Source organism: Amblyraja radiata, chromosome 1 (assembly GCF_010909765.2).
Source record: "Amblyraja radiata isolate CabotCenter1 chromosome 1, sAmbRad1.1.pri, whole genome shotgun sequence".
In the NCBI taxonomy this organism is placed as follows: domain Eukaryota; kingdom Metazoa; phylum Chordata; class Chondrichthyes; order Rajiformes; family Rajidae; genus Amblyraja; species Amblyraja radiata.
In genome coordinates, this window is record NC_045956.1 from 82455799 (window position 1) to 82480241 (window position 24443).

The 24443-nt window shown below is 44.3% G+C and overlaps 1 protein-coding gene across 1 annotated transcript in view; it reads left to right on the plus strand.

The window, feature by feature from the left end:
* The window catches only part of cc2d2a (coiled-coil and C2 domain containing 2A), a 127374-nt gene that overhangs the window by 69024 nt on the left and 33907 nt on the right, over window positions 1-24443 (plus strand). Inside the window, exons 19-25 of the mRNA XM_033025732.1 lie at window positions 434-611; window positions 3579-3729; window positions 7143-7290; window positions 13156-13294; window positions 16727-16930; window positions 18534-18626; window positions 23852-23943. Of these exons, the coding sequence (XP_032881623.1) occupies window positions 434-611; window positions 3579-3729; window positions 7143-7290; window positions 13156-13294; window positions 16727-16930; window positions 18534-18626; window positions 23852-23943 (1005 nt within the window). The remainder of the gene's footprint in view (window positions 1-433; window positions 612-3578; window positions 3730-7142; window positions 7291-13155; window positions 13295-16726; window positions 16931-18533; window positions 18627-23851; window positions 23944-24443) is intronic.

Consider the following 24443-nt stretch of genomic DNA (forward strand, 5'->3'; position numbering starts at 1 on the left):
TTGAACTTGCTTTTCACCTGCTGTAGAATGTTGAGTTTTCTTGAAGCCAGCACATTGTTCCTCTGTTTTAAATATACTGATATAGTCACTCCCTGACTAACATAAGGGTTACATTCCATGAACCCTTATGGAAATCAGAATTTCGCAAGTCCGAATCATCAACTCTCGCTGTTAGGGCACTTCCTGCGGTGCATGGCCTTTTTTGGTAAGCACCACCGCCATTGCTGGCTTGTTTCTGATGTAAACATGACTGGTCATAGTGTTGTGGAAGTTACAAACTGCCTTGATTGCACTTGACTGAACACAGAATTGTTCAAGTAAGTGCGAGTTTACGTTATTCGCCTATTGTGTAAGTCAGGGAGTGTCTGTATTGAAAAATTTGTGATCCCCTGTACTTCTGCCCAAATTAGAATGTATTTATTTTCTTCCCCAGAGGAGAGCAACTGCGAAGACAGGATGTACAGCGATGCACTCTATTTGCTAAAGTTCTCTTTAATAACAAGGAAGTTTCCAGGACAAGTAGCCGAACATTGGGTGTTGATTTTAGGATTCATTTTGGGCAAATCTTCAACATGCAGATAGTCAACTGGCCAGAAAGTATAAAAATTCAGGTATTTTTATTGGAACACTTCCTTTGAGCGAACTAATGTTCTTTAGTGGTGATTTTTACCTGAACATTGAGTGGATGTCTTTAATTTCCCTCTTTTGCAGCCGTGTGGTTTGCATTGTAGTTTCCCATTCTTGTTGTAATTGGTTCCAGCCAGGAACATCATAAGACCGATGAAATAGGTTCGCCATATGTACTCTGACAAGTCCTTTTAGTATTTTATGCAGCTCAAATATTTAAGTTCTCACCTCCCAAATGTAATAATAGACACAAATCTCCTATGAACTATTTGCATAATTATTCTGTAACCCCAACATCCTCAATGTGCTTTAAGTCGTTGCAGCGATTCAGGATACAGTACTAAATGCAATATTCTTCAGTGTCTGAGAAAGGCTCCGTACAACTAAATAATTGGACAATATGCCTGTCACCCCACCCTGGTCCCGACCTACTCAAATGGCTGTGCCATTTATAGCACCACTGGACATATAAGCTGTAGACATCAACAACAACCTCTTCATGAGGTGGAGAGATCCACCACTGGTGACCTGGCCTGTGGCAATGGATCCTGGTGCCCCGTCTAGTCTACCCCAATGGCTATTTGATCGATTAGAGACATTTCAAAACAATTCACCTAATTGTGGTGGAGAACATGCCCCAATCAGCATCAATGGTGACAGACTGGAAACGATTGAGAGCTTCAAGTTCCTTGGCGATAATATTATTAATGATCTGGGGTGGTCCCACCACATTGAACCAACAGCCAAGAAGGCACATCAACACCTCTAGTTTCTTAGGAGATTGAGGCAATTTGACATGTCCTCAATGACTCTCACAAGATGCGCCATAAAAGGCATACTGTCAGATTGCATCGATTCAAGATTCAATTTGATTTGACTGTATTTTTGTAAAATATTATCTGATCTGATTGGATTGCATGTAAAACAAATCTTTTGACTGTACCTTGGTACGTGGCAATAATAACTCTAAACCTTATATCTATGCAAAAAATATAAGTGTTTTTACTTCAAAACAGATTTAAGTACTAGAAAGTATAAGCCATGGCCCAGGACACAATGAGATGTTGACAGGGCCTGGTGCACTTCTGACCTCCTGCCATATCCTTGGATTCAGACTGAGAATAGGGACATTCCAAACCTACCGAGCGGAGGGGTTTGATGCACTTTATAGGTAGCCCTCTAGCTTTATACCAACCTCTGCTGGCACATCTGGCAAGGCCCCATTCATTTGCAAGGTGTCACTAACATTCACTGGAGGATCTCGACCCAATCCATGTTCTCCAGAGATGCTACCTGACCTGCTGAGTTACTCCAGCACTTTGTCCGTTCTTTGTTTCTACATAAATCGTCATACAGGACTGAAACAGGCCTTTCGGCCCAACTCATCCATACCAACAGGTTTTATAACTGGTGTAGGAAAGAACTGCAGATCCTGGTTTAAATCGAAGGTAGACACAAAATGCTGGAGTAACTCAGCAGGACAGGCAGCATGTCTGGAGAGAAGGAATTCTTACTTTCCAGAGATGCTGCCTGTCCCACTGAGTTACTCCAGCATTTTGTGTCTACCTGGTTTTATAACTGGGCCGCTCCCATTTGCCTGTATTTGACCCATATTCCTCCACACCTCTTCTATGCATGTACCTGTCTAAATGCCTTTTAAATGTCGCTGTGATACCTGCCTTTACAGCTCCCTCTGGCAGCTCCTTCCATATGCACACCTCCATCTCGTGAAAAAATTGCCACTCTGATTTATTTTAGTTTTTTTTATCCTCTCATCTTAAACTTATGCTTTCTAGTTCTGAACTCCTCTACCTTGGGGAAAAAAGACTGACATTAACCTTGTCTATGTCGCTCATGATTGTGTATACCTCTATAAAGTCTATAACTACTTACAGCAGGGTGCTGCTCTAAGTTTAAATGTGGTCTCTCCAATGTATTTTAAAACTGTTGCATGATATCCCAACACTTGTATTCTGATGAAGTAGTTTGGGTTTTATTTCAAATAATCTTAAGTGAAATGTAAATTAAATGTTTTTAAATTTATTTTATTTAGTTTTAAATTTTGTAATTTATTTAGTTCCTTTAAGACAATTGGAAATGTTTTGAAGGATCCGAGCCATACATGGTAAATGGAAATAACACCCTGATCAACATGGACTAATTGGGCTGGAGGGCTTGTTTCCATGTCGTATGACTTTATAGCTTTAATTTTTAAGAGTTTTTCAATTATATCTATTTATTCCACAACATCTGAGATATTTAAAAAATAGAAAAAGGTCGTGTGACATTGTGAGCTCTCAGACATTATCGGGGAAGTTTGTGGGCGAGCTCTCATTTTCTGCCTCCTAAGACCTAGGTGCCATGTAAATGCTGCTAGCTGCTAGCTAATGGTCCTTCATTCAGTCACCAGCAGGCAAGCAGCATGAGTTGGCTCAATCTATCACATTTCTGCACTCTGCACTGAAGTTAAGTTCATGTAACCACACTATTCCCAATGAGAAGAATAACATGTAAGATGATAGATTTGTTAGTTTAGAGATACAGCGCAGAAACAGGTCCTTCGGCCCACGCCGACCAGCGATCACCGCATATTAACACTGTCCTACACACACAAGGGACAATTTTTACATTTACCAAGCCAATTAACCTGCATACCTGTACATCTTTGGAGTGTGAGAGGAAACCAAAGACCTCGGAGAAAACCCACACAGGTCACGGAGAGAACATACAAACTCCCTACAGACAGCACCCATAGTCGGGATCGAACTTGGGACTCCGGCGCTGCACTCGCTGTAAGGCAGCAACTCTACCGCTGTGCCACCGTGCCGCCCTGTATATTTAAAAATTACCACTTTAGTTGGTTTCTTCAGTCATGAGAAATTCCGTGTTACAAAATTAATACAACTTTGCATTTTTGTTTGTTCATGTGTTTCTTCTCCCTTCTCTTATAGATATTTCAAACCATAGGGACAAGCACCACAAAGATAGAAGTATTTGTTCCCATCCCAGAAACCAGTATCCTCACAGGGAGTGCTCCAATAGATGAAATGGAGTTTAGTAGTGATCAGCGTGTGAAGTTTGACCATGAAGGTGTTGGCAGCGGTAGGTTTCAATTGTAACATTTTAATCCCTTGAGTAATTTTACTCAATGCGAAAATAAATGGTCATCAAATTGGTATATTTCCATCCTGTTCCCTTTCCTATTTCAACCACCCCCCACCCACCCTTTCCTCATTCTAGCTAAATATTTCCATGAGACTAGTAGGTATTCTAGGAAGTAAAAACATAGCATTTTGGTAAATATATCAATGCTCTGAAATATATAGTCGCATAGCACTGTCTCTCTTTATTAGTTTTTCCCGATAATTACCATATCTAGATCATTTTTGGCACTTCAGAAATGTGTGTAGTACTCCCGACATGACTCAGTTTTCCACGATGGCTACAATAACACAACACTAACTTGGGACTCCTCGGGATTCCTGTAAATTAATTCTTATAGTTAGCTTTGATCATTCAACTTCCCTCTCCAATGCAGTCTCCCACCTGCAACATTTTAAACTGATGAAAACAAAATGCTGGAATAACTCAGCAGGTCAGCGGCATCTTTGGAGGACAAGCATAGGTAAGTTTTGGTCTGGACCATTCTTCAGATTGAAGAAGAAGGGTCCCAGCCAGAAGCGTCATCTATCAATGTCCTCCAGAGATGCTGGACCCGCTGAGTTACACCAGCAATTTGTGTCCTTTTGTATAAACCAACATCAGCAGTTTCTTGTTTCTAAATCTTAAAGCTTGTTTCTACATCTGATCGCACCATCCCTGTAAGAACCCTGATCGCCACCTTTCTCCCCTGCACTTAGCGCAGTTTCTGACAACAGGCCCTAATCCTTACACATCCTCCCTCAACATGCAAAGAAAGGCCACAACCATGTTTCTGGCCAATAACCTTTCCTTTCACGTCTTCCCTCTACTTCCAATTCCCATTCTCCGTCACTGGGAGCACATTTTTAAATTGGATAAGTGAAATGACCATAGGCAGTACAAGTCGCTTCCTTGCAGCGCAATAGCCCCGGGTGCGACCCTGGCTATGGGAGATGGCTGCACGGAGTTTCTAAGTTCGCCCCGTGACTGCGTGGGTTTTCTCGGAGTGCTTTGATTTCCTCCCACACTCCAAAGACATTAATTGGCTACATTGTTCCTGGCTTGCAGGATAGAACTGGTATATGGGTGATCGCTGGTCGCCGCCCGATTCGGTGAACAGAAGGACCTGTTTCCACGCTGTATCTCTAAATAAAAAACTAAACTGAACTAAACGTTATTTCAAAACATTTTGCGGAATGATTGATGAACAAATGCATCAGTTTCCTGAATTTTATGCTGAATTATCCGATGAACCAGATGTCATTGACTTTGATTATTTGTAGTAGAAAATATTTTTAATAGTTAGTCTTTGGTTGTCATCTTATTCTTGGTATAGTTTATTCAAGGAGAGATCTTGACAAGACTCGGGTCTATTTCCTCTTTTGCACACCAGGGTTCCCAAAAATAGTCCTTCTTTCCTCCACGCTTTTTGTAGTTGTTGAAAAGCCGCTTGCAGGGGCTTGGAGGAGGTCCGCCAAGCTGTCAGCCAAACAAGTAATTTGTTTTTCGGTCAATGTTGACATTAAAGTTAGAGCATGTTTTCTTCTATTCATGAGCAATAAACTTGCATCATTATAGCTTCTCCAAGCTTCTGATATCAAAAAGGTTAAAAATGACTGAGTTCTTTTATAGAGCTTCGAACTATTTGAATCTATTTTGTATACAAACTTCCAGCTTTGTTCACCTCAATAGAATCAAATGAGTATTTATAATTGCCAGAAGGCAACCACTTCAAACATTCTTTCTGATCAACGGAGGGATTTATCCCAGAGAATTGCTTTGCCTCTTTGTTCCTTATGTCCTTCCTTCATACTAACTTTAAAATCCGCTAGAATATTCATCATGCCATACTACAGTAAACCCTCCCTATAACGGGCCATGGTGGGGTGGGGGGGGGGTACGATGTCCATTATTGCTGATTGTCTGCTATAGCCAAGTAAGGTATTAACATTGTATGTAGTTGAAACAAAGAAAGGCAGATTATGGGAAGGGAGTGCGGGGAGGGAGGGGAGAGAAGCTGAGTGGACAGAGCGACAGGAGGAGGAGGCAGTGGCAGTTGAGCGGGGAGCGGACAAAGCCACCATCGTCAACAAGAAGCAGCAGCAGGTGAGAGGGGAGGGAGCCCCATGATGACCAAGAGCATCTTGTTGGTGCCGGCGTCCTGATGAAAACACTGTCCACAGAGGCTACATCATGGGACACAACAACAATTGTGTCATCGGATGGACCATGCCTTGGTGAAGAAGGGCTCACGGCTGCATCTTGCGAGTCGGGAGTGGGGTTGGAAGCCGAGGCTCGAGGCAGTGTGAGCCTGGGGAGGCGTCGGCAGGACCATTTGCTATAGATTAAATCCGTTATGAAAGGGTCCGTTGAGACAGGAGTTTACTGTAATTCGGTAATGTGTGCCAATATTTTTCTGCTGGCTGAAAAAATTACCCTAATAATTTTTCTTTGCCCTATAAAGATAATGTAGTCTTTGTAACATCATACTAGTTTTTATTGTTATGTTAATTCCAGATCGAATACTATCCCCCTAGTCTGGTTTCAGTCAATCACTGAGTCAAACACTCTTTCTTTATTCTTATACAACTGCAGGGACGATCTCAGATCTACTCTCTCTCGAGCCCTCAGTAGTCTCGCGTAAACAGAACTGAAAGAAATGACCGACGCGCCCAAACGAATTACTTACACTTTTATACCCTTAATCGGAGGCGGAGACACTAAGGGCGCAAAAATATAATGAGATGGTCATCCCTACATGTCAATCACTTCTTACAGCTAAGAGATCACAGTAAGGGCACCCACTTTGCCTACTTGCAAACATTGTATACAAGAATTCACTTACCACACATACTATGTATGAACTCACAAAATCCTCTACCCAATCACAGACCTGGGTTTAGCGTCTGTTTAACTTTACCTCAGATTTAGTGGCACCTAAGGCTTCTTTGGAACTGAAAACATTTGAGAGCATCTTTACAAATCTAGACTTGATGGCAACTTTTAATCACATGAGCCTTTTGCACCTGGTGTCCCTTTGTCACCTCAGCAGAGCTTGACCTTTTTCACAGAAGCCTGCCATTTCCAAAGTACCCAAACACATGCATATCTACAGTTACATGGACAAAGTATTTAATGATTGTTCTTTGCATCCTTTATTGTTTTCACACATTATATTAATATATTGTTAATACCCACTTTTTGGGATTTCATCCAATATAATAAATTAATATTCACAAACACATGGTTAGCAGAACAAAATATTTATTGCACTTGAAAAACTGTGCCATTGTCTTAATCCAGTTGCTGATCTAATCTGTTAAATTTTCAGAAAGTTTATTAATTTTACACCTTTGCTTTCCCTTTGCTTTCAGGAGTGGCATTTTCCTTTGAAGCAGATGGAAGCAATCAGCTGATCCTGTTGACTTCAGGCAAGCTAGCGTGCAGTGTGTCCTGGGCAGTGGATGAGAACGGTGTGCCATTGGTGCCTCCTGTGCTTCATCAGAACTATGGGATTCAAAGGTAAACCTTCCAGCTTAGTTTGAAATATTTCCCAATCCAGAGGCAAAGTTACCACTCTTCATTTGTGTGGTATGGTTGAAAATAATTAATAATTCAGACTATTAACCATGTGTAAAATTACAATATTAAAAACGTGGAAGCTTATTTTGAAAAGAAAATATTTTTTCGTTATAAGGTTACTGACGTGACATGAATGATTGTTTGATGTCACATTATTCACCTTATGATGTCACCTTATTATTTCAGCCTGTTACATAAGATGCATCAAATGGTACATCTGCACTTAAAATAGTAATTTGGCAGTGTAGATTAATTCGCACTGATTGCTATTTAGGGGCGGAGAGGGAAAGCATGTAGGGATTACTTAAAATTAGAGAATCAATATTCATACCGCTGGGTTGTAATCTGCTCAAGCGAATATGAGGCATTGTTCCTCCAATTTGCATGTGGCCTTACTCTGATGGGATGTGGCTAGTGATGGGACCCCTTTGGAGGTGGTGAAAATGTCAGAGGATTGTGTTGTATGTGACAACTGATAGGGTGAACGTTGAGCACTAGGGGGACTTTTTCCCTATTGCAACTTGGGGAAGGGGATCAAGAGCAGAGCTACGAGATACCGAGGAGACACATGTGAGGGCCTCATTTATGATAGAAGAGGAGAACTCCCCATTCCATAGAGAATGAGGACATTGTGGCGGCTCCCAAGGGTCGTGCCATCATAGTGTCGAACCCCTCAGCACAGGAGTGGTTCAGTCCGGAGGCGGCCCTTAGCCGGAGGCTTTAAAGGCAGGGGTTTGGGTGCCATCTTCCTCTCGTTTGGTCTTCCCTACAACCGGGAGGAACATAATAAAAAGTGCCTCTCAAAACACGACTTCGTGCTTCATTCTGAGACCCACGCACTACATTGGTGACCCCGACGCTCCATTGGCGTCATGATGGAGAGAAGAGAAAGCCCTACCTCCTCACAGGCTGGCCCGGCCCTGTCTCTGGACGCGGTCTCCGTAAAACTGCCCAACTTCTGGACCACCTGGCCGATCATCTGGTTCCAGCAGGCGGAGGCCCAGTTCACCCTGCGGGGCATCACGGTCGATGCCACCCGCCTCTATTACCTGGTGGGAGCCCTCGACCAGGATGCGGTTGAAGAGGTCACGGACTTCCTCGCAGACCCTCCGATCAATAATAAATACCTCGGCCTGAAAGAGCTCCTGCTCCAGATTTACGGACTGAGTAGGATGGAGCGGGCAGGTAGGATCCTGCATATGGGGGGCCTGGGCGACCGACGGCCATCTACCCTCCTAAAGGAGATGGTGGCGCTACTAGACGGGCACACGCCGTGCCTGTTGTTCGAGTACACCTACCTGCATCTGCTGCCGGCCTACATTCGGTTGCAGCTCACCGACGTCTCGTTTGCCGACCTTCGGGCTCTCGGGAGGCGCACCGACGCGCTGTGGATGGCGCGCCCTGATGACGTCAGCGCGTTGGGCGTCAGCAGAGACGGGGTCGCGCTGAGGTCGACGCACCCTGATGACGTCAACACGCTGGTCGTCAGCAGGCACGCCGATGACGTCACCCCAGCAGCTCCCGATTTCCTCCGGTGGGGCGGGGGAGCTGTGGAAGGAGTGACAGCTCCAGCCCGACGGCCCGCACGATCACCCCCAGCGGCAGTGAGGGGTACTGCACCTGCAGTCCAGCGCCGGCAAGCTTCAGACACCACCAGCAGGAGCAGGCAAGCTCCAAGTGACTCCAACAAGAGACGCTGGTGCTACTACCATCAACGCTGGGGTGCTGCAGCACGACAATGCTCGGGGCCGATTTCCTCCGGACGCATTCTCTCATGGTGGACGTCGGGCGTCAGCGTTTGGTCAACGCCACTACGATGGAGCCGATCACGTTGCGTTTGGATCAACCGGTGGGACGGCCACTGGCGTCCTTGGACTCCCGATTCGCACGGATCTTGGCTGCGTTCCCGGACATTCTCACTCCGCAGTTCCAATTATCAACCCCCAGCCACGGGGTGTTGCATTATATCCCGACTACCGGCCCACCACTCCATGCACGAGCACGGCGACTCCCACCAGATAAACTGCGTCTGGCACGGCGGGAATTCCGCACGATGGAGGCCTTGGGGATCGTCCGCCCTTCGAGCAGCCCTTGGGCGTCCCCACTCCACATGGTCCCCAAGTCAAGCGGGGGCTGGCGGCCTTGTGGGGATTACTGACGGCTGAACGCTGCAACAACAGCGGATCGATACCCCGTACCCCACATCCAGGACTTCACGGCCCATTTGGCTGGGGCCACAATTTTTTCAAAAGTGGATCTGGTACGGGGTTATAATCAGATCCCGGTTCACCCGGATGACGTGCCGAAGACGGCGATCATCACGCCATTCGGGCTTTACGAGTTTACTCGGATGCCATTCGGCCTCAAAAACGCTGCACAGGCCTTTCAGCGCCTCATGGACGAGGTTTGCCGCGGCCTCGATTTCGTGTTCGTGTACCTGGATGACATCCTGGTGGCCAGCCGCTCGCAACAGGAACACTGCGCTCACCTTCGGCAGATCTGTCAGCGGCTCAGCGAGCATGGTTTGGCCATCAACCTGGACAAGTGCCGTTTTGGGATAAACGAGATTGACTTCCTCGGCCACCGCGTGACTGCGCAAGGCGCGGTTCCCCTGCCTGACAGGGTCGACGCCATCCGTCGGTTTCCCCGCCCACGCACGGTGCGTGGCCTGCAGGAATTTGTCGGCATGGTGGCATTCTACCATCGTTTTGTGCCATCCGCGGCCCACATCATGTGGCCCCTGTATCAACTTCTGGCGGGTGGGCAGCACAAGAGCGTTGAGTGGACCCACGAGGCGGAGGCAGCTTTTGATGGCGCGAAGGAGGCCCTTGCTCGGGCCATACTGCTGGTACACCTGCGGGGAGATGCCTCGACTGCTCTCACGGTGGACGCCTCGGAGTCGGCGGTTGGTGCTGTGCTGGAGCAGCTGACGGGCGGAGGTTGGCGGCCCCTGGCCTTCTTCAGTCGGCACCTCAACCGTGCGCAGACCAAATACAGCGCGTTCGATCGTGAGCTCCTGGCTCTGTACCTGGCTGTGCGCCATTTTCGCTACTTCCCGGAGGGCCGCCCGTTCACCGCCTACACCGACCATAAGCCGCTCACTTTCGCCCTGCAGAAGGTATCCGATCCCTGGTCCGCACGTCAGCAGCGGCAATTGGCTTACATCTCGGAATACACCACAGCTATCCGCTACGTCGAGGGTGGCCGACGCATTGTCCCGCCCCGCTATAAACGCCGTGTTCGAGGTGGCGCCCGGAATGGACTATTGTGCTCTGGCGGCGGCACAACTCACGGACGCTGAGGTGCCCGCCTACCGGACTGCCATCTCCGGCCTCCGCCTTGAGGATGTCCCTCTCGGTCCTGGGGGAGTGACAATCCTGTGCGATGTGTCGTCCGGTCAGCCGCGCCCCATCGTCCCTGCCACCTGGCGCCGGAGGGTGTTCGAGGTGATCCACGGACTGGCTCCCCCATCAATCCGGGCAACAACGGCACTGGTGGCAGCTCGTTTCATGTGGCACGGTCTGCGCAAGCAGGTTGGCCATTGGGCTCGCACCTGCATTCCGTGCCAGACGGCAAAAATCCAGCGCCATGTCCGTGCGCCTCTCCAGGAGTTTGGTCTACCTCACCGGCGGTTCGACCATCTCCACATAGACATTGTAGGGCCTCTCCCGCCGTCCCGGGGCATCACCCACCTTCTGACAATGGTGGACCGCTTCACGCGGAGGCCGGAGGCCATTCCGTTGGCTGACACTTCAACGGCTACGTGTGCCCGTGCGTTGTCCGCGCACTGGATTGCTCGCTTCGGGGTGCCGGCGCACATCTCCTCAGACCGGGGGCCACCGTTCACCTCCGAGCTGTGGTCAGCCATGGCTCGCTTGCTGGGTGTGCGGCTACACCACACCACGGCTTACCACCCGCAAGCTAACGGTCTGGTGGAGAGATTCCACCGGCAGCTGAAGGCAGCACTGAAGGCACGACTCTCCGGCCCGGACTGGATGGACGAGTTGCCGTGGGTCATGCTGGGCATCCGGACTGCTCCCAAAGAGGACTTGGCCTCATCATCGGCGGAGCTCGTCTACGGGTCGCCACTCACAGTGCCCGGGGAGTTGGCGCCGGAGCAGCAGGGAACGCCCTCCTCCACCCTTCAAAGCCTTCGCGAGCGAGTTGGCAGGCTCGCACCCGTCCCGACGTCCCGCCATGGGACATTTCGCCCACACGTGCCATTGGCCCTCACGGACTGCCCGTATGTTTTCCTGCGCCGTGATGCCCACCGGACGCCACTCCAGAGGCTGTACGAGGGCCCGTTCCGGGTGCTGGAACACGGGCAGTCGACTTTTGTCCTGGACATGGGGGGCCGGCCGGAGGCCGTGTCGATTGACCGTTTGAAGCCGGCGCACCTGGACATTGACCAGCTGGTTGCCCAACCTCGGCCTCGAGGGCGCCCCCCTTCACGGCTCCCTCCGCCTGTCACTCCATCTGTCCTCCCGCTGGTCCCTCGTCCTGTCCCTCCACCTATGCCTCCGCAAGCCCCACGAGCGGCTAACTTCCGCACGCGGGCCGGCCGGGTCGTGCGCCCGCCGGTGCGTTTCGTGCCTCTGGTTCTGGGGGGGGGTCCTGTGGTGGCTCCCAAGGGTCGTGCCATCATAGTGTCGAACCCCTCGGCACAGGAGTGGTTCAGTCCGGAGGCGGCCCTTAGCCGGAGGCTTTAAAGGCAGGGGTTTGGGTGCCACCTTCCTCTCGTTTGGTCTTCCCTACAACCGGGAGGAACATAATAAAAAGTGCCTCTCAAAACACGACTTCGTGCTTCATTCTGAGACCCACGCACTACAACATCTCTGATGTCCTGGAATGGAACACCACATCATGGGTGCAGATGCGACAGACACGGTGGAATAGGTAATAGGGGATAGAGTCTTTGCAGGGGCAGGGTGGGAAGAAGTGTAGTCTAGATAGCTGGGGGAGTCGATAGTCTACCTCCTGAGATGGAGACGGTAAGATCAAGAAAGTGGAGGGAGGTGTCGGAGATGGTCCAAGTAAATTTGAGTGCAGGATGGAAATTGTTAGGGATGTTAATGAAGTCCATGTTCGACATGGGTACAGGAGGTAGCCATGCTGCAGTCATCACTGTTGCGGAGATAGAATTCACGGATAGGGCCAGTGTACGCCTGGAACAGGGATTGTTCGACGTTATTTATTACTAGTGAGCATAAATGCACAGTATTATCTTTAATGCCCACGTGTTAACTAAATGTCATTCAGGGAAGTAAATCTGGTGTCCTTGCCTGTCTGAGCTCAAGTGATACAGCGCTTCAGCAATATGGTTGACTCATAGGTAGCTGATCCGACCTGTTAAGCTGCTCAATTCAATGACAATTGAGGATGGGCAACAATAGTCAACTTTACCAATGACAACCACATTTCACGATTTAGTGAAAAATAATTAATTCAGAATAAGGTGCAGCCAAATGTGTTTTACCTGGACAAAAATGTATTATTCTTTTTGAGTTATTCTTGCCTGTATGCAAGGTCTTGCACAACATAACATTGTCAAGCGAGGGAGCCAGTACAAACCCAATACAGCTGGGGGGGGGGGGGGGGGGGGAGAGAGACAAGTACATGATAATGTCCAATTTTTAAATTAATTTAACTTGCTTTCATGTTTTTATTTCTTCAAGTGTCGCTAACACGTTCCCCAGTAAGTTTTGGCCTGTTATGTCTATGTGGCTTTAATTGGATACATATCGTTTAAAAAAATTGCTGCTTGCAAATCAACCTTGTGTAACATTTTTTGTACATGCATATTAGCACTCTGAAACATCTGGATGCCATATCATCTATTGGCGCAACTGGATTAACAGACACAAAAAAACTGGCTAAGTGGGCAGCAGAGTCGAGGCTTGATCCAAATGATCCCAGCAATGCAGCTTTGATGCAACTGATAATGGTAAGAGGACTTAACTCAAGGAATCTCATTTTTTTTTACCTGAATGATAAAGACAAATATTTATTGTGCTCCAGTCCCTCCAAGATACAACAGAAGTGGTGTGCCATTCTAATTTTACAATCTCAAATGCTTTGTTCCTTCAGGTACAGTGTTTCTTGCATAGGCCACGCTTTTGCCTTCTGTGATTGGAGATCATTAGCTTTGCTATCCCTACCCTTTGGAATTCAATCTGTGCGCACATATGCATTGTTGCTTTTTCCTGTCTTTCTGCATCTCTGACCATCTTTCAGAATAGCTTAAAATCTAAGCCTTTTACGAGATTCTTACCTTGGTTCTTGATGTAGCAATTCGTGTTGGTCTATATATGAGAGAGAGAAATATGTATATTGCAAGACATAAAGAACCAAGGTGCTATATGTAGGTATGTTGCAAAACCTACCTTAAGCGTCGCTGCAGATCTGTCCCAGCCCGTGTGTGTGATTATGGCGCGGTTTAGAGGGGGGCGGGTTTAAAACGCGATTTTCCCTAGGCTGTTCAAATCGAGCTTGTTCAGCCTACCTCAGTTGCTGACGAAAAATCGCTTGAAGTTTCGGTCGCTGGAGCTATTTTAACTTTTTACGGGTTTATTTAATTATTATATTAAGTTAAAAATTAACCTCTAAACCCGCGACTGCCGACAACGGGACGGATCTCATACAGGGGACAACGGAAGGTAGGTTGTTTATTTTTACATTAAAAAGCGCTTCTCAAGATTCCTTTATACAAAGTTTAATGTTGCGAGTAGCTAATTTGGGGCCCCATTAAATCCCGCAGTATTTTTCTGGGCATTTGGGGCACAAATCTACCGCTATGTGAACGTTCTAAACCAGCGCGTTCCACAGGGTCCCACTCGAAAGCTGATTTAAATGGCCATTAATTTACAGCAATTGAACACTAAATTCCTTCCATTTGGCCTATACATTCATGTAAATGAGATTTTAAAATCATGTTTTATTGTGAATTCTTTGTGAATATTATTTGGACACTTAGGCTATCTAAAAATGTTAATCATTTCTTAAGAAATGGATAGATGTTTAGATCTAGTAATTGAAGTTTGGAATTAGCTACAATTGGGTAACTAACTAATTATATGCTTTAACTAGACTAAGTGGGACCCGTTGGGTCCCAGCATCACACAGGAGGGCTGGTCATCCAACGCAATATTCCACCTCTCCACCAATTCTAATATTGGTGGCCAGTTGGGGGGGGGGGGGGGCTTTCTGGAGCGCTAGTATGGGTGTTGTGGGCTGAAGGGACTGGTTTCCAGAGGGCTGGTATGCAAATTGTGCGCCAAATGGATTCTTGGGCTGGCGTCTCAGTCAATCAAGCCTGTTGTGCTTGCAACTCACTCACTCACGGCTGGTGGGCTGGTAGTTGACTCACGGCTAATCCTTGAAATTCTATTTCAAGCAGTGTATAAAGCCACCAAATTCAAGTGCAGTTTCTTACCACTTCTAGCAGGGTGCAAGGCCACCAAATTCAAGTGCAGTTTCATACCATTTGAAGTAGGGTGCAAAGCCACTAAAGACAGCGAGTCGTGACCTCTCCCTCCTCCATCTTGCAGAGACAGAGCCACACCCACATTTCTGGGTTTTATAACCCCTCCCCCCCCCCCACCGGAAAAGGTGTGGCTTTCATGGAGTGACTGACAGGAGAGAGATTCTCAACATTTAAAAAAAAACTAATAACACTTTTATTTTTCATTGATGGGAAGAATTCTCTGCACCTGCTCAGCGGAGGGGGACTAAGTAAGATGGCCAAAAATCACAGCCGTAAGTGGTAGTGTTTTATCTAAAATCAATATACAGTGTAAACAGGAAGTAAGTGCATTTACAGTAGTGCCTTTTAACTTCAAGCCAATGCACCCAAGCCACCATTTGCAGTAAGTAATGCCTTTGAACTTCAAACCATTGCATCCAAGCCACCATTTGCAGTGTGGTGTCTTTCAACTTCAAACCACACCCAAGCCACCATTTGCAGTAAGTAGTGCCTTTCAACTTCAAGCCAAAGCTCCCAAAGGAGGGAGGGGGGCTTTCTGGAGTGCTAGTATGAACCATTTTAGAACCAATAGACATTATTTTTGCAAGCTTTAGAACCAATATACACTTTTTGCAAGCTTTAGAACCAATAGTCATTTTTTTGCACGCTTTAGAACCAATAGACATTTTTTTTTGCAAGCTTTAGAACCAATAGACATTTTTTTTGCAAGCTTTAGAACCAATAGACATTTTTTTTGCAAGCTTTAGAAACAATAGACATTTTTTTGCCAGCTTTAGAACCAATAGACATATTTTTGCCAGCTTTAGAACCAATAGACATATTTTTTGCCAGCTTTAGAACCTATAGACATATTTTTGCAAGCTTTAGAACCAATAGACATATTTTTGCAAGCTTTAGAACCAATAGACATATTTTTGCAAGCTTTAGAACCAATAGACATATTTTGCCAGCTTAGAACCAATAGAGACATATTTTTTGCCAGATTTAGAACCAATAGACATATTTTTGCAAGCTTTAGAACCAATAGACACTTTTTGCAAGCTTTAGAACCAATAGACTTGTTTTCAAGCTTTAGAACCAATAGACACATTCTGCAAGCATTTTAGAACCACTAAGGGCACTTACATTTGAGTAGACATGTGTTCAGTGTTATTCACAGCTCAGAGAAACGTTACCCTCTGCGTTCCTCCATCTTGAAGAGACTGTGTGGCACACCACTTCCTGGTTTTATAGTCCCTCCCCTACCGCCAGCGGGGGCAGCAGAGAGAATGGGGAATTTTGTAAAAACATTAATATCTCTGTCATTTTTAATTGACGGGGAAAATCCTCGGCACACATGCTGCGGAGGGGGGCTCTGAGCGAGGTGGCCAAAAATGACGGCCGTAGGTGGTGGCGTTCTCTCGGAAATCGCAGCACAGATGGCCAAAACTGGTCAAGAACAGACTTTTAGTAATATAGATTTCAGGTCATCCAAGTAAGATTATTTTATATTTGATTCAGAATGCTTCAATCTATGATAACTGAAAATTTCATTCAGTTCTCTTAATTTTTAAGAAAGTTATGGGCTTTTGACTGTCCACGGTCACAGCTTTTTTGCTATGTCCATAGAAAATCAATAGGGAACAAGATGTTAATTTCCGAGTATGAAAATGGCCTTAACTTTTTAAATACTTGAGATATGAAAGTGAATTAGGTGTCAAATTAAACTTCTTTTTACGCTTTATCTGATGGGATAAATTGCAGACTTGATTTTTTAAATCTCAAAATTTTGTAACATTGCTACTATATGAAATGTCACACTTCTTGCAATATATATATATATATACATTATACAGTAATCTTTATACTCTCTTCTTGAAATAAATGTATAAACTCAAGTTCTTGCTTTTGTAGTCTGCAACAAATGGTGAGGAACCAAACAAAGATTACTTCCGGCTTGATCACCTACAAGAAGAATTTAACTTTTTATCCGAAGAGGCTTTGAACAAATCCAAGCGATTTCGACTCTTACAACTCCGAAATGACGGAGTGACAGAGTTCCTTAATTACAAACAAATTCCCATTAAGGATTCAGAGATTTCTGAGAAGATTTTCCAGGTAAGGTTAATGGCATTTCACGGGTGTACTGGTGCCCATAAAGTGTGATTTTATAAAAACACTCTATCTCCAAAGGTATATAGTAATCTAACAGCAATGGTATCAGATTATTCACTAGAATAATGCCTTCAAACCCCTCCATGACAATTAATCTATAGTTGAAAAAATCTAATATGTTCTACACCAGTAAGCAGGTAACATGACAGTGGTAGTTATTTTAAAACGGCCTCTTATCCTCGATAAAGTGGATGTGGAGGATGTTTTCACTAGTGAGAGACTCTAGGACCAGATGGCACAACCTCGGAATACAAAGAGGTGCCTTTCAAATAGAGATGATGAGGAAATTCTTCAGCCGGAATGTGATGAATCTGCGGAATTCATAGCCCCAGATGGCTCTGGAGGCCGTCATTTGGATATTTTTAAAGCTTTTTAAAGATTGATCATTTCTTGATTAGTAAGGGTGTCAAAGGTTACGTTAGAAGGCAGGAGAACGGGGTTTGGAAAATAGATCGGATATGATCGACTGGTGGAGCAGATTCGATGGGCCGAATGGCCTACTTCTTCTCCTGTCTTATATATTTCACAGAAGGAAACTAACTATCTACATTCTATAGTCTGACACACTTGCAACTCCAACTCGGTCTGATGAAGGGTCCCGACCCAAAACATCGCCTATCCATGTTCACCAAAATGCTGCCTGACCCACTCAGAACTTTGTCTCTTTTTTTGTAGACCAGAATCTGCAGTTCCTATTTCTTCATTCCTGTAATTCTGTTAGCTGTCTCCTTTCATTGTCAAGATGTGGCCATCATTACATTATCAGAAGTTTTACCTTCAAAGAGGTAGTAAAGTCCACGATTCACAGATTTAACCCATGCAGAGAACCCAAACAGCTTTCAAATGATCACCCTATCTGAAAGAAGCCTCAGATGAATATTTATCTCAATGTTATATGATTGGAAAATTGGTACTTTAGTGAGCAACCTCTCAAGCACACTAGATGGCAGGTATATTCCAGGTCAGCCAGCAAATATGAGCCAAAAACATCAAGTAACGTCTTCAGATATAAATAATAAGTATGTTACTAAAACACTTTTTATGGATCTTAATTTCTCCTCAGTGGATTACGGATATTTTATTCAGCAACTTAGTAGTGTAGTGCTTTAGGATACCAATGTGTAAGAAAGAACTGCCGATGCTGGTTTACTCCGAAGATAGGCACAAAATGCTGGATTAACTCAGCGTGACAGGCAACATCTCGGGATAGAAGGAACTGGTGAAGTTTAGGGTCGAGACCCTTCTTCGGACTGAGTCGGGGGAAAGGGAGACCAAGATATGGAAGTTACTCCAGCTTTTTGTGTCTATCTTTGAGACACCAGTGTTCAGTTTTGATTCCTGACATTTAATTTCTGGCCTCATTCACGGTCTTCGGTCCATTAAAGGTGATCCCATCGACAGAGCAAGAGATTAGGCAGAGGATTCAATGGCTCTCTGTTATGATTATTACAGCTAGAAGACCGTAAAGATTTGGTAATTTAGGAAACTATTTGCAAATCAGCTTAACTTCATACGAACTTTGTTTTGTTTTTAATCCCTTCTCTAGGAATACAAGAATAAACAATGTGACAGAGAGACATTAGATCTGACAAGCCACCTCGATGTTCATCGAGCAAAAGTGGCGAAATACCTGCAAAAGGTAATATAATGGCATTGAAACAGCTAAATATTTTTGGGATTAGAAAAGGCTTTCATTTTAAACTTAAAGATATGCACTTCATTCATTGAATGGATACTAACCATCAAGCTTTTAGCTCAGTTTACAGAGAAGGGTTCAATTTACACTTTTTCATCATTTGTAATCACTTATTGTGTTTGATATTTACACATGTAGTTATTAAAAACATGTTTTTATTGTGAATTTGGTAACAGTTTAGTAATACAGTACACATCTTAAACTAAAACTAATATTTATTAATGATGTAGATAATGTACACAGAATACAAATTGTTAGATGTAGTAACATCTAAAAACCCAAGTTGTAGTGACCACTAAACCAGCATGAATAATGACAGAATCAGTACAGTAAGTAAGATGAAGATGACGAGAGAGTGAAGTCAGCAAATTACAACTGGATTAAGTAGATCATTTTATACTTCAGAAGGCACACGTTTAAATTTGCACTGTTAAACACACAGGATAATGGAGACCAATCATTTAGTGTCACTACTTTAAAGTAAATAATCAACAAATTTAAAAGTAAAGTGTGACGTTTATAGGGCCAACTGCGGTAAGTTCCATTGGTTATACATTTTTCTGAAGATGCGTTTGTGCAGAGAGTTAATGGAAATGGGAAACAATAAGCATTTAAGGTTTCTCTTCAAGATCTGAGAACATAAATATGTTGGAGGTGGAGCATGAAGTCAAGTCAAATCAGATTAAGAATAAAAAAAATAGAGAAGGAAACAGAATTTGGATTACAAGCTGGTACGAGAGTCAAATAGAAAAAATAAAGCAAATATATAAAATCTATTTTTATAAAATTAAAAGATTAATTTTGAATGAGGAATATAAACTATATATTTTCTGGGTAAGAGAAGATGAGCATGATTTATGCAAGACCAGCTAAGGTTTTGACATTTTCATCTCGCAATATATCCCTTGAATAGAATGAATGAATGAATAAATAAGTTTATTGGCCAAGTATTCACATACAAGGAATTTGCCTTGGTGCTCCGCCCACAAGTGACAACATGACATACAGTAACAGTTAGGAATGATACATAAAACATTAAACATTAATAATAAAACATTCTTGATTAAATATGTGCATTCAATAAAATACCAGAGCAAAAGGAGGCTACAGATTTTTGGTTATTGAGTAGAGCTACTGCTCGTGGAAAAAAAGCTGTTTTTATGTCTGGCTGTGGCAGCTTTGACAGCCCGGAGTCGCCTTCCACAGGGAAGTGATTCAAAGAGTTTATGGCCAGGGTGAGAGGGGTCAGAGATGATCTTACCCGCTCGCTTCATGGCCTTTGCAGTGTACAGTTCATCAATGGAGGGAAGGTTACAGCCAATAACCTTCTCAGCTGATCAGACGATTCGCTGCACCTCCGGATGTCATGCTTGGTGGCTGAGCCAAACCAGACCATGATGGAGAAGGTGAAGACAGACTCCACGATGGCCGTATAGAATTGGACCATCATTGCCTGTGGCTGATTGTGCTTCCTCAGCTGCCGCGGGAAGTACATCCTCTGTTGTGCCTTTTTGAGTGTGGAGTCGATGGTGGCCCCCCATTTAACATCCTTGGAGATGATGATTCCTAGGAACTTAAAAGACTCAACAGATGTGACTGTGGTGTTGTTGATGGTGAGTGGTATTAGGGGAGGGGGTGCTTTCCTAATGTCTATTATCAATTCCACTGACTTAAGAGCATTGAGCTCCAGATTGTTGCGATGGCACCAGGACGCCAGCTGTGTCACTTCTTGTCTGTAGGCAGATTCCTCCCCATCCTGGATCAGTCCAATCAGGGTTGTGTCATCCACAAACTTGCAGAAGCTTGACAGAGGATTCAGTGGAGGTGCAGTCATTGGTGTAGAGAGAGTAGAGGAGAGGGGAGAGTTCACAGCCTTGCTGTGCTCCTATGCTGAGGGTTTGCGGGTCTGAGATGTGCTTTCCCAGCCTCACATGCTGCTTCCTGTCTGTCAGGAAGCTGGTGATCCACCAACAGGGGTTCAGATACAGTCAACTCGGAAAGTTTGGAGTGTTGTAGCTCTGGCACAATAGTGTTGAATGCAGAGCTAAAATCAACAAACAAAATCCTCGCATAGGTCCCCTGACGGTCTAGGTGCTGGAGGATGAAGTGCAGGCCCAGGTTGACTGCATCATCCACAGATCTATTGGCCCAATATGCAAACTGCAGAGGGTCCAGCAGGGGTGATATTTTGTGATATTTTTCAGCTTGGCCAGCACAAGTCTTTCAAGGGTCTTCATGACCACAGAGGTCAGTACGACAGGACTGTAATCATTAAGACCAGTAATCCTTGCCTCTTTGGCTAAAGGGACAATAGTGGAGACTTTGAAGCAGGCAGGGACAGTACAGGTTTGCAGGGACTGGTTGAAAATGTCTGTGTAGACCGGTGCCAGTTGTTTGGCACAGAGCTTGAGGGTAGTGGGGGAAACATTGTCCAGTCCTGGAGATTTCCATTTTTTTCTTTCTTCTGAACAGCCTCTCCACCTCCTCTATTTTTATTGTTGTAGGAATTTCCAGTCATGTAGCTGTTGAATCAAAGAAAGATTGCACATAGAGTGAGGCAATTTGGCCCTTCACAGCTGTGTGTAAGCAATCTGGCTGATGCCATCATCCAGCAAATCATTTTCATTTCAATAACAACCAATTTCCTTTTGAATTCCAAGGTTGAAGCTTTCCTCTACTCTTCCTGGTTGTCATTCCTGCTTCAAATTTGAGTCATTTGCAATGCAGAAAAGTCTTCCTAGCACCTTCCACTAAGGGGAATGATTCAATTCATTCTGTATATCCTTCTTGATTGCAAATGTCTACCAGAATCTTTGTAACCTTGCATTTTTGAGGAGCACAACCCAAATTCTTGAGGCAATCCCGACAAGTAATTTATCCCGTGAACCCTTCTAATTTTCTGCAGCCTCTCAGATTCCCCTTTTTTCCCTAAACTAGTGTGTCCACAATTAGATGCAACACTGAAGTCACTGCGGAGAAACTGCTTGACTTAACAACATCCTTGCTTTTGTACTCAATTCTTTGTAATTCCTTTATAAATAAAGCATAAGACCCCAATGCCTTTTAAACCATTTTCTTAATATGCCAGAGCATTTTCAACAATTTCTGAATTTTAGTACCCCATTTATATTGTCTCTTTTCATTCTTCCTATCATATCATTCTGTTTGTTGATTTTAATTTTTTCCCGCAATGCTTTTACCTATACTGTTATCCCATTTATAACTATCCTCACAATTCATTCGACATACGAGTTTGTATCATCAACAGGGTTAAAAATGTATTGTCTTTCCACTGGTAGACACAAATTGATGGAGTAACTCAGCGGAACAGGCAGCATCACTGGAGATGTCAAGTGAGTGGGCGATACAGAGATAGAATGCAGTCGGAGACAGTAAGACTGGTGGGAGAACTGGGAAGGGGGAGGAGATGGAGAGAGAGGGAAAGCAAGACTACTTGAAGTTAGAGAAGTAATTGTTCATACCGCTGGGGTGTAAACTACCCAAGCAAAATATGAGGTGCTGTTCCACCAATTTGCTCTGGGCAGCACTCTGACAATGGAGGATTGGGAATGACAGATTGCAAATGGGAGAGGGAGTTAAAGTGCTGAGCAACTGGGAGATCAGGTAGGTTAAGGCAGACAGAGCTGAGGTGTTATGCAAAAAGATCGCTGAGCCTGTGCTTGGTCTCGTCGATATAAAGGAGTTGACACCTGCAGCAGCGGATACAGTGGATGAGGTTGGAGGAGGTGCAAGTGAACCTCTGCCTCACTTGAAAAGGCTGTTGAGGTCCTTCGAGGGAGGAGGTAAAGGGATAGGTATTGCATCTTCTGCAGTTGCCTAGGAAAGTACCTGGGGAGGGGGTGATTTGGGTGCGAAGGGACGGGTTGAGTAGGGAATTGCGGAGGGATCGGCCTCTACAGAAAGCAGAAAGGGGTGGAGATGAGAAGATGTGGCCAGTAGTCTTTCCGCTGACTGGTTAGCACACCACAAAAGCTATTCACTCTATCTCAGTATACATGATAATAAATTAAACCCAAACTCAAATTGTACAGCCAATAAGATTTGCCTTTAAGAATGCCATGCTAGTTTTCCTTGATCAATCTACATTGTGGAATTTACAGCTGATTCGGAGCTTGATTATTGTTTCTTTTAGGAAGGAGATGAGGACACATTCTTTCATCGGAGGGTGGTGAATCTGTGGAATTCTTTGCCAAAGAAGGCTCTGGAGGCCATCTGGATATTTTTAAGGCAGAGATAGATAGATTTTTGATTAGTACAGGTGTCAGAGGTTATGGGGAGGAGAATGGAGTTAGGAGAGAAGGATAGATCAGCCATGATTGAATGGCGGAGTAGATTTCATTTCTACTATTCCATATGACCTTATGATAATTGACTGGTTTGTAGTTACTATAGTTACATCTGTTCATATTTATAGATTACAAAGAATTTGGTAATAATTGTCAAACTATTATGTAGCAGAATTTGCATGTGTGTAGGGATTGCTTTCTGAAATTCTGTGGAAGTACAAAATTGAAGAACAACATTTAGTTGGGTTGTAATGTTAAAGTTATAGAAGGCATTGGTGAGGCCAATTCTGGGGTATGGTGTACAATTTTGGTTGCCAAATTATAGGAAAGATGTTAACAAAATAGAGAGAGTACAGAGGAGATTTACTAGAATGTTGCCTGGGTTTCAGCACCTAAGTTACAGAGAAAGGCTGAACAAGATAGGTCTTTATTCTTTGGAGCGCAGAAGGTTAAGGGGGGAATTGATAGAGTACTTTAAAATTATGGGAGGGATAGACAGAGTTGACGTGGATAAGCTTTTTCCATTGAGAGTAGGGAAGATTCAAACAAGAGGACATGATTTGAGCATTAAGGGACAGAGGTTTAGGTGTAACATGAGCGGTAACTTCTTTACTCAGAGAGTGGTAGCTGTGTGGAATGAGCTTCCAGTGCAAGTGGTGGAGGCAAGTTAGATCTTATCATTTAAAAATAAATTGGATAGGTATATGGACAGGAAAGGAATGGAGGGTTATGGTCTGAGTGCAGGTAGATGGGACTAGGTGAGAGTAAGTGTTTGGCACAGACTAGAAGGGCCGAGATGGCATGTTTCCGTGCTGTAATTGTTATATGGTTATAACATTTGATAAATATTTGTCTTCTTAGGTTCGGGACTCTGTAACAAGCAGGTTTCTGCTGGCAAAGCATCATTATACCTTACCAGATATGGTTATTGAAGAGGCAGTCCCCAGCATAAGGTAAATATAATGTCATACTCTAATTAAGTAAGTATGTAAGTAAGTAACCTGCATTTATCTTCTGTTTCGGATAGAATTCAATATTTTGTCAATATTAAATATCCAGAGGCCACTATTTTTTTTCTTATCATTTTCTCTTCATATAGTTTAAGAATGAAACCATTGCACATTGAAAAGCAGGAGAAATAACTGGGCCAATGTATGCCTTGGAATGTAAAATTCCCCCTCAAATGACCATAATATTAACTATTGTTGTAGTACTTTAAGACTTCTAAATTGGAACATGAGTAGCAACAATGTAGAGTGAATGAATGAATAGCTTTATTGGTCATGTATTCACATACAAGGAACTTGCCCTGGTGCTCCACCCGCAAGTGACAACATGACATACAGTGACACTTAGGAAAGACACATAACACATGAATAATAAAACATTATCGATTAAACGTGAATTAAATAAAATACCAGAGCAAAAGGAGGCTGCAGATTTTTGGTTATGG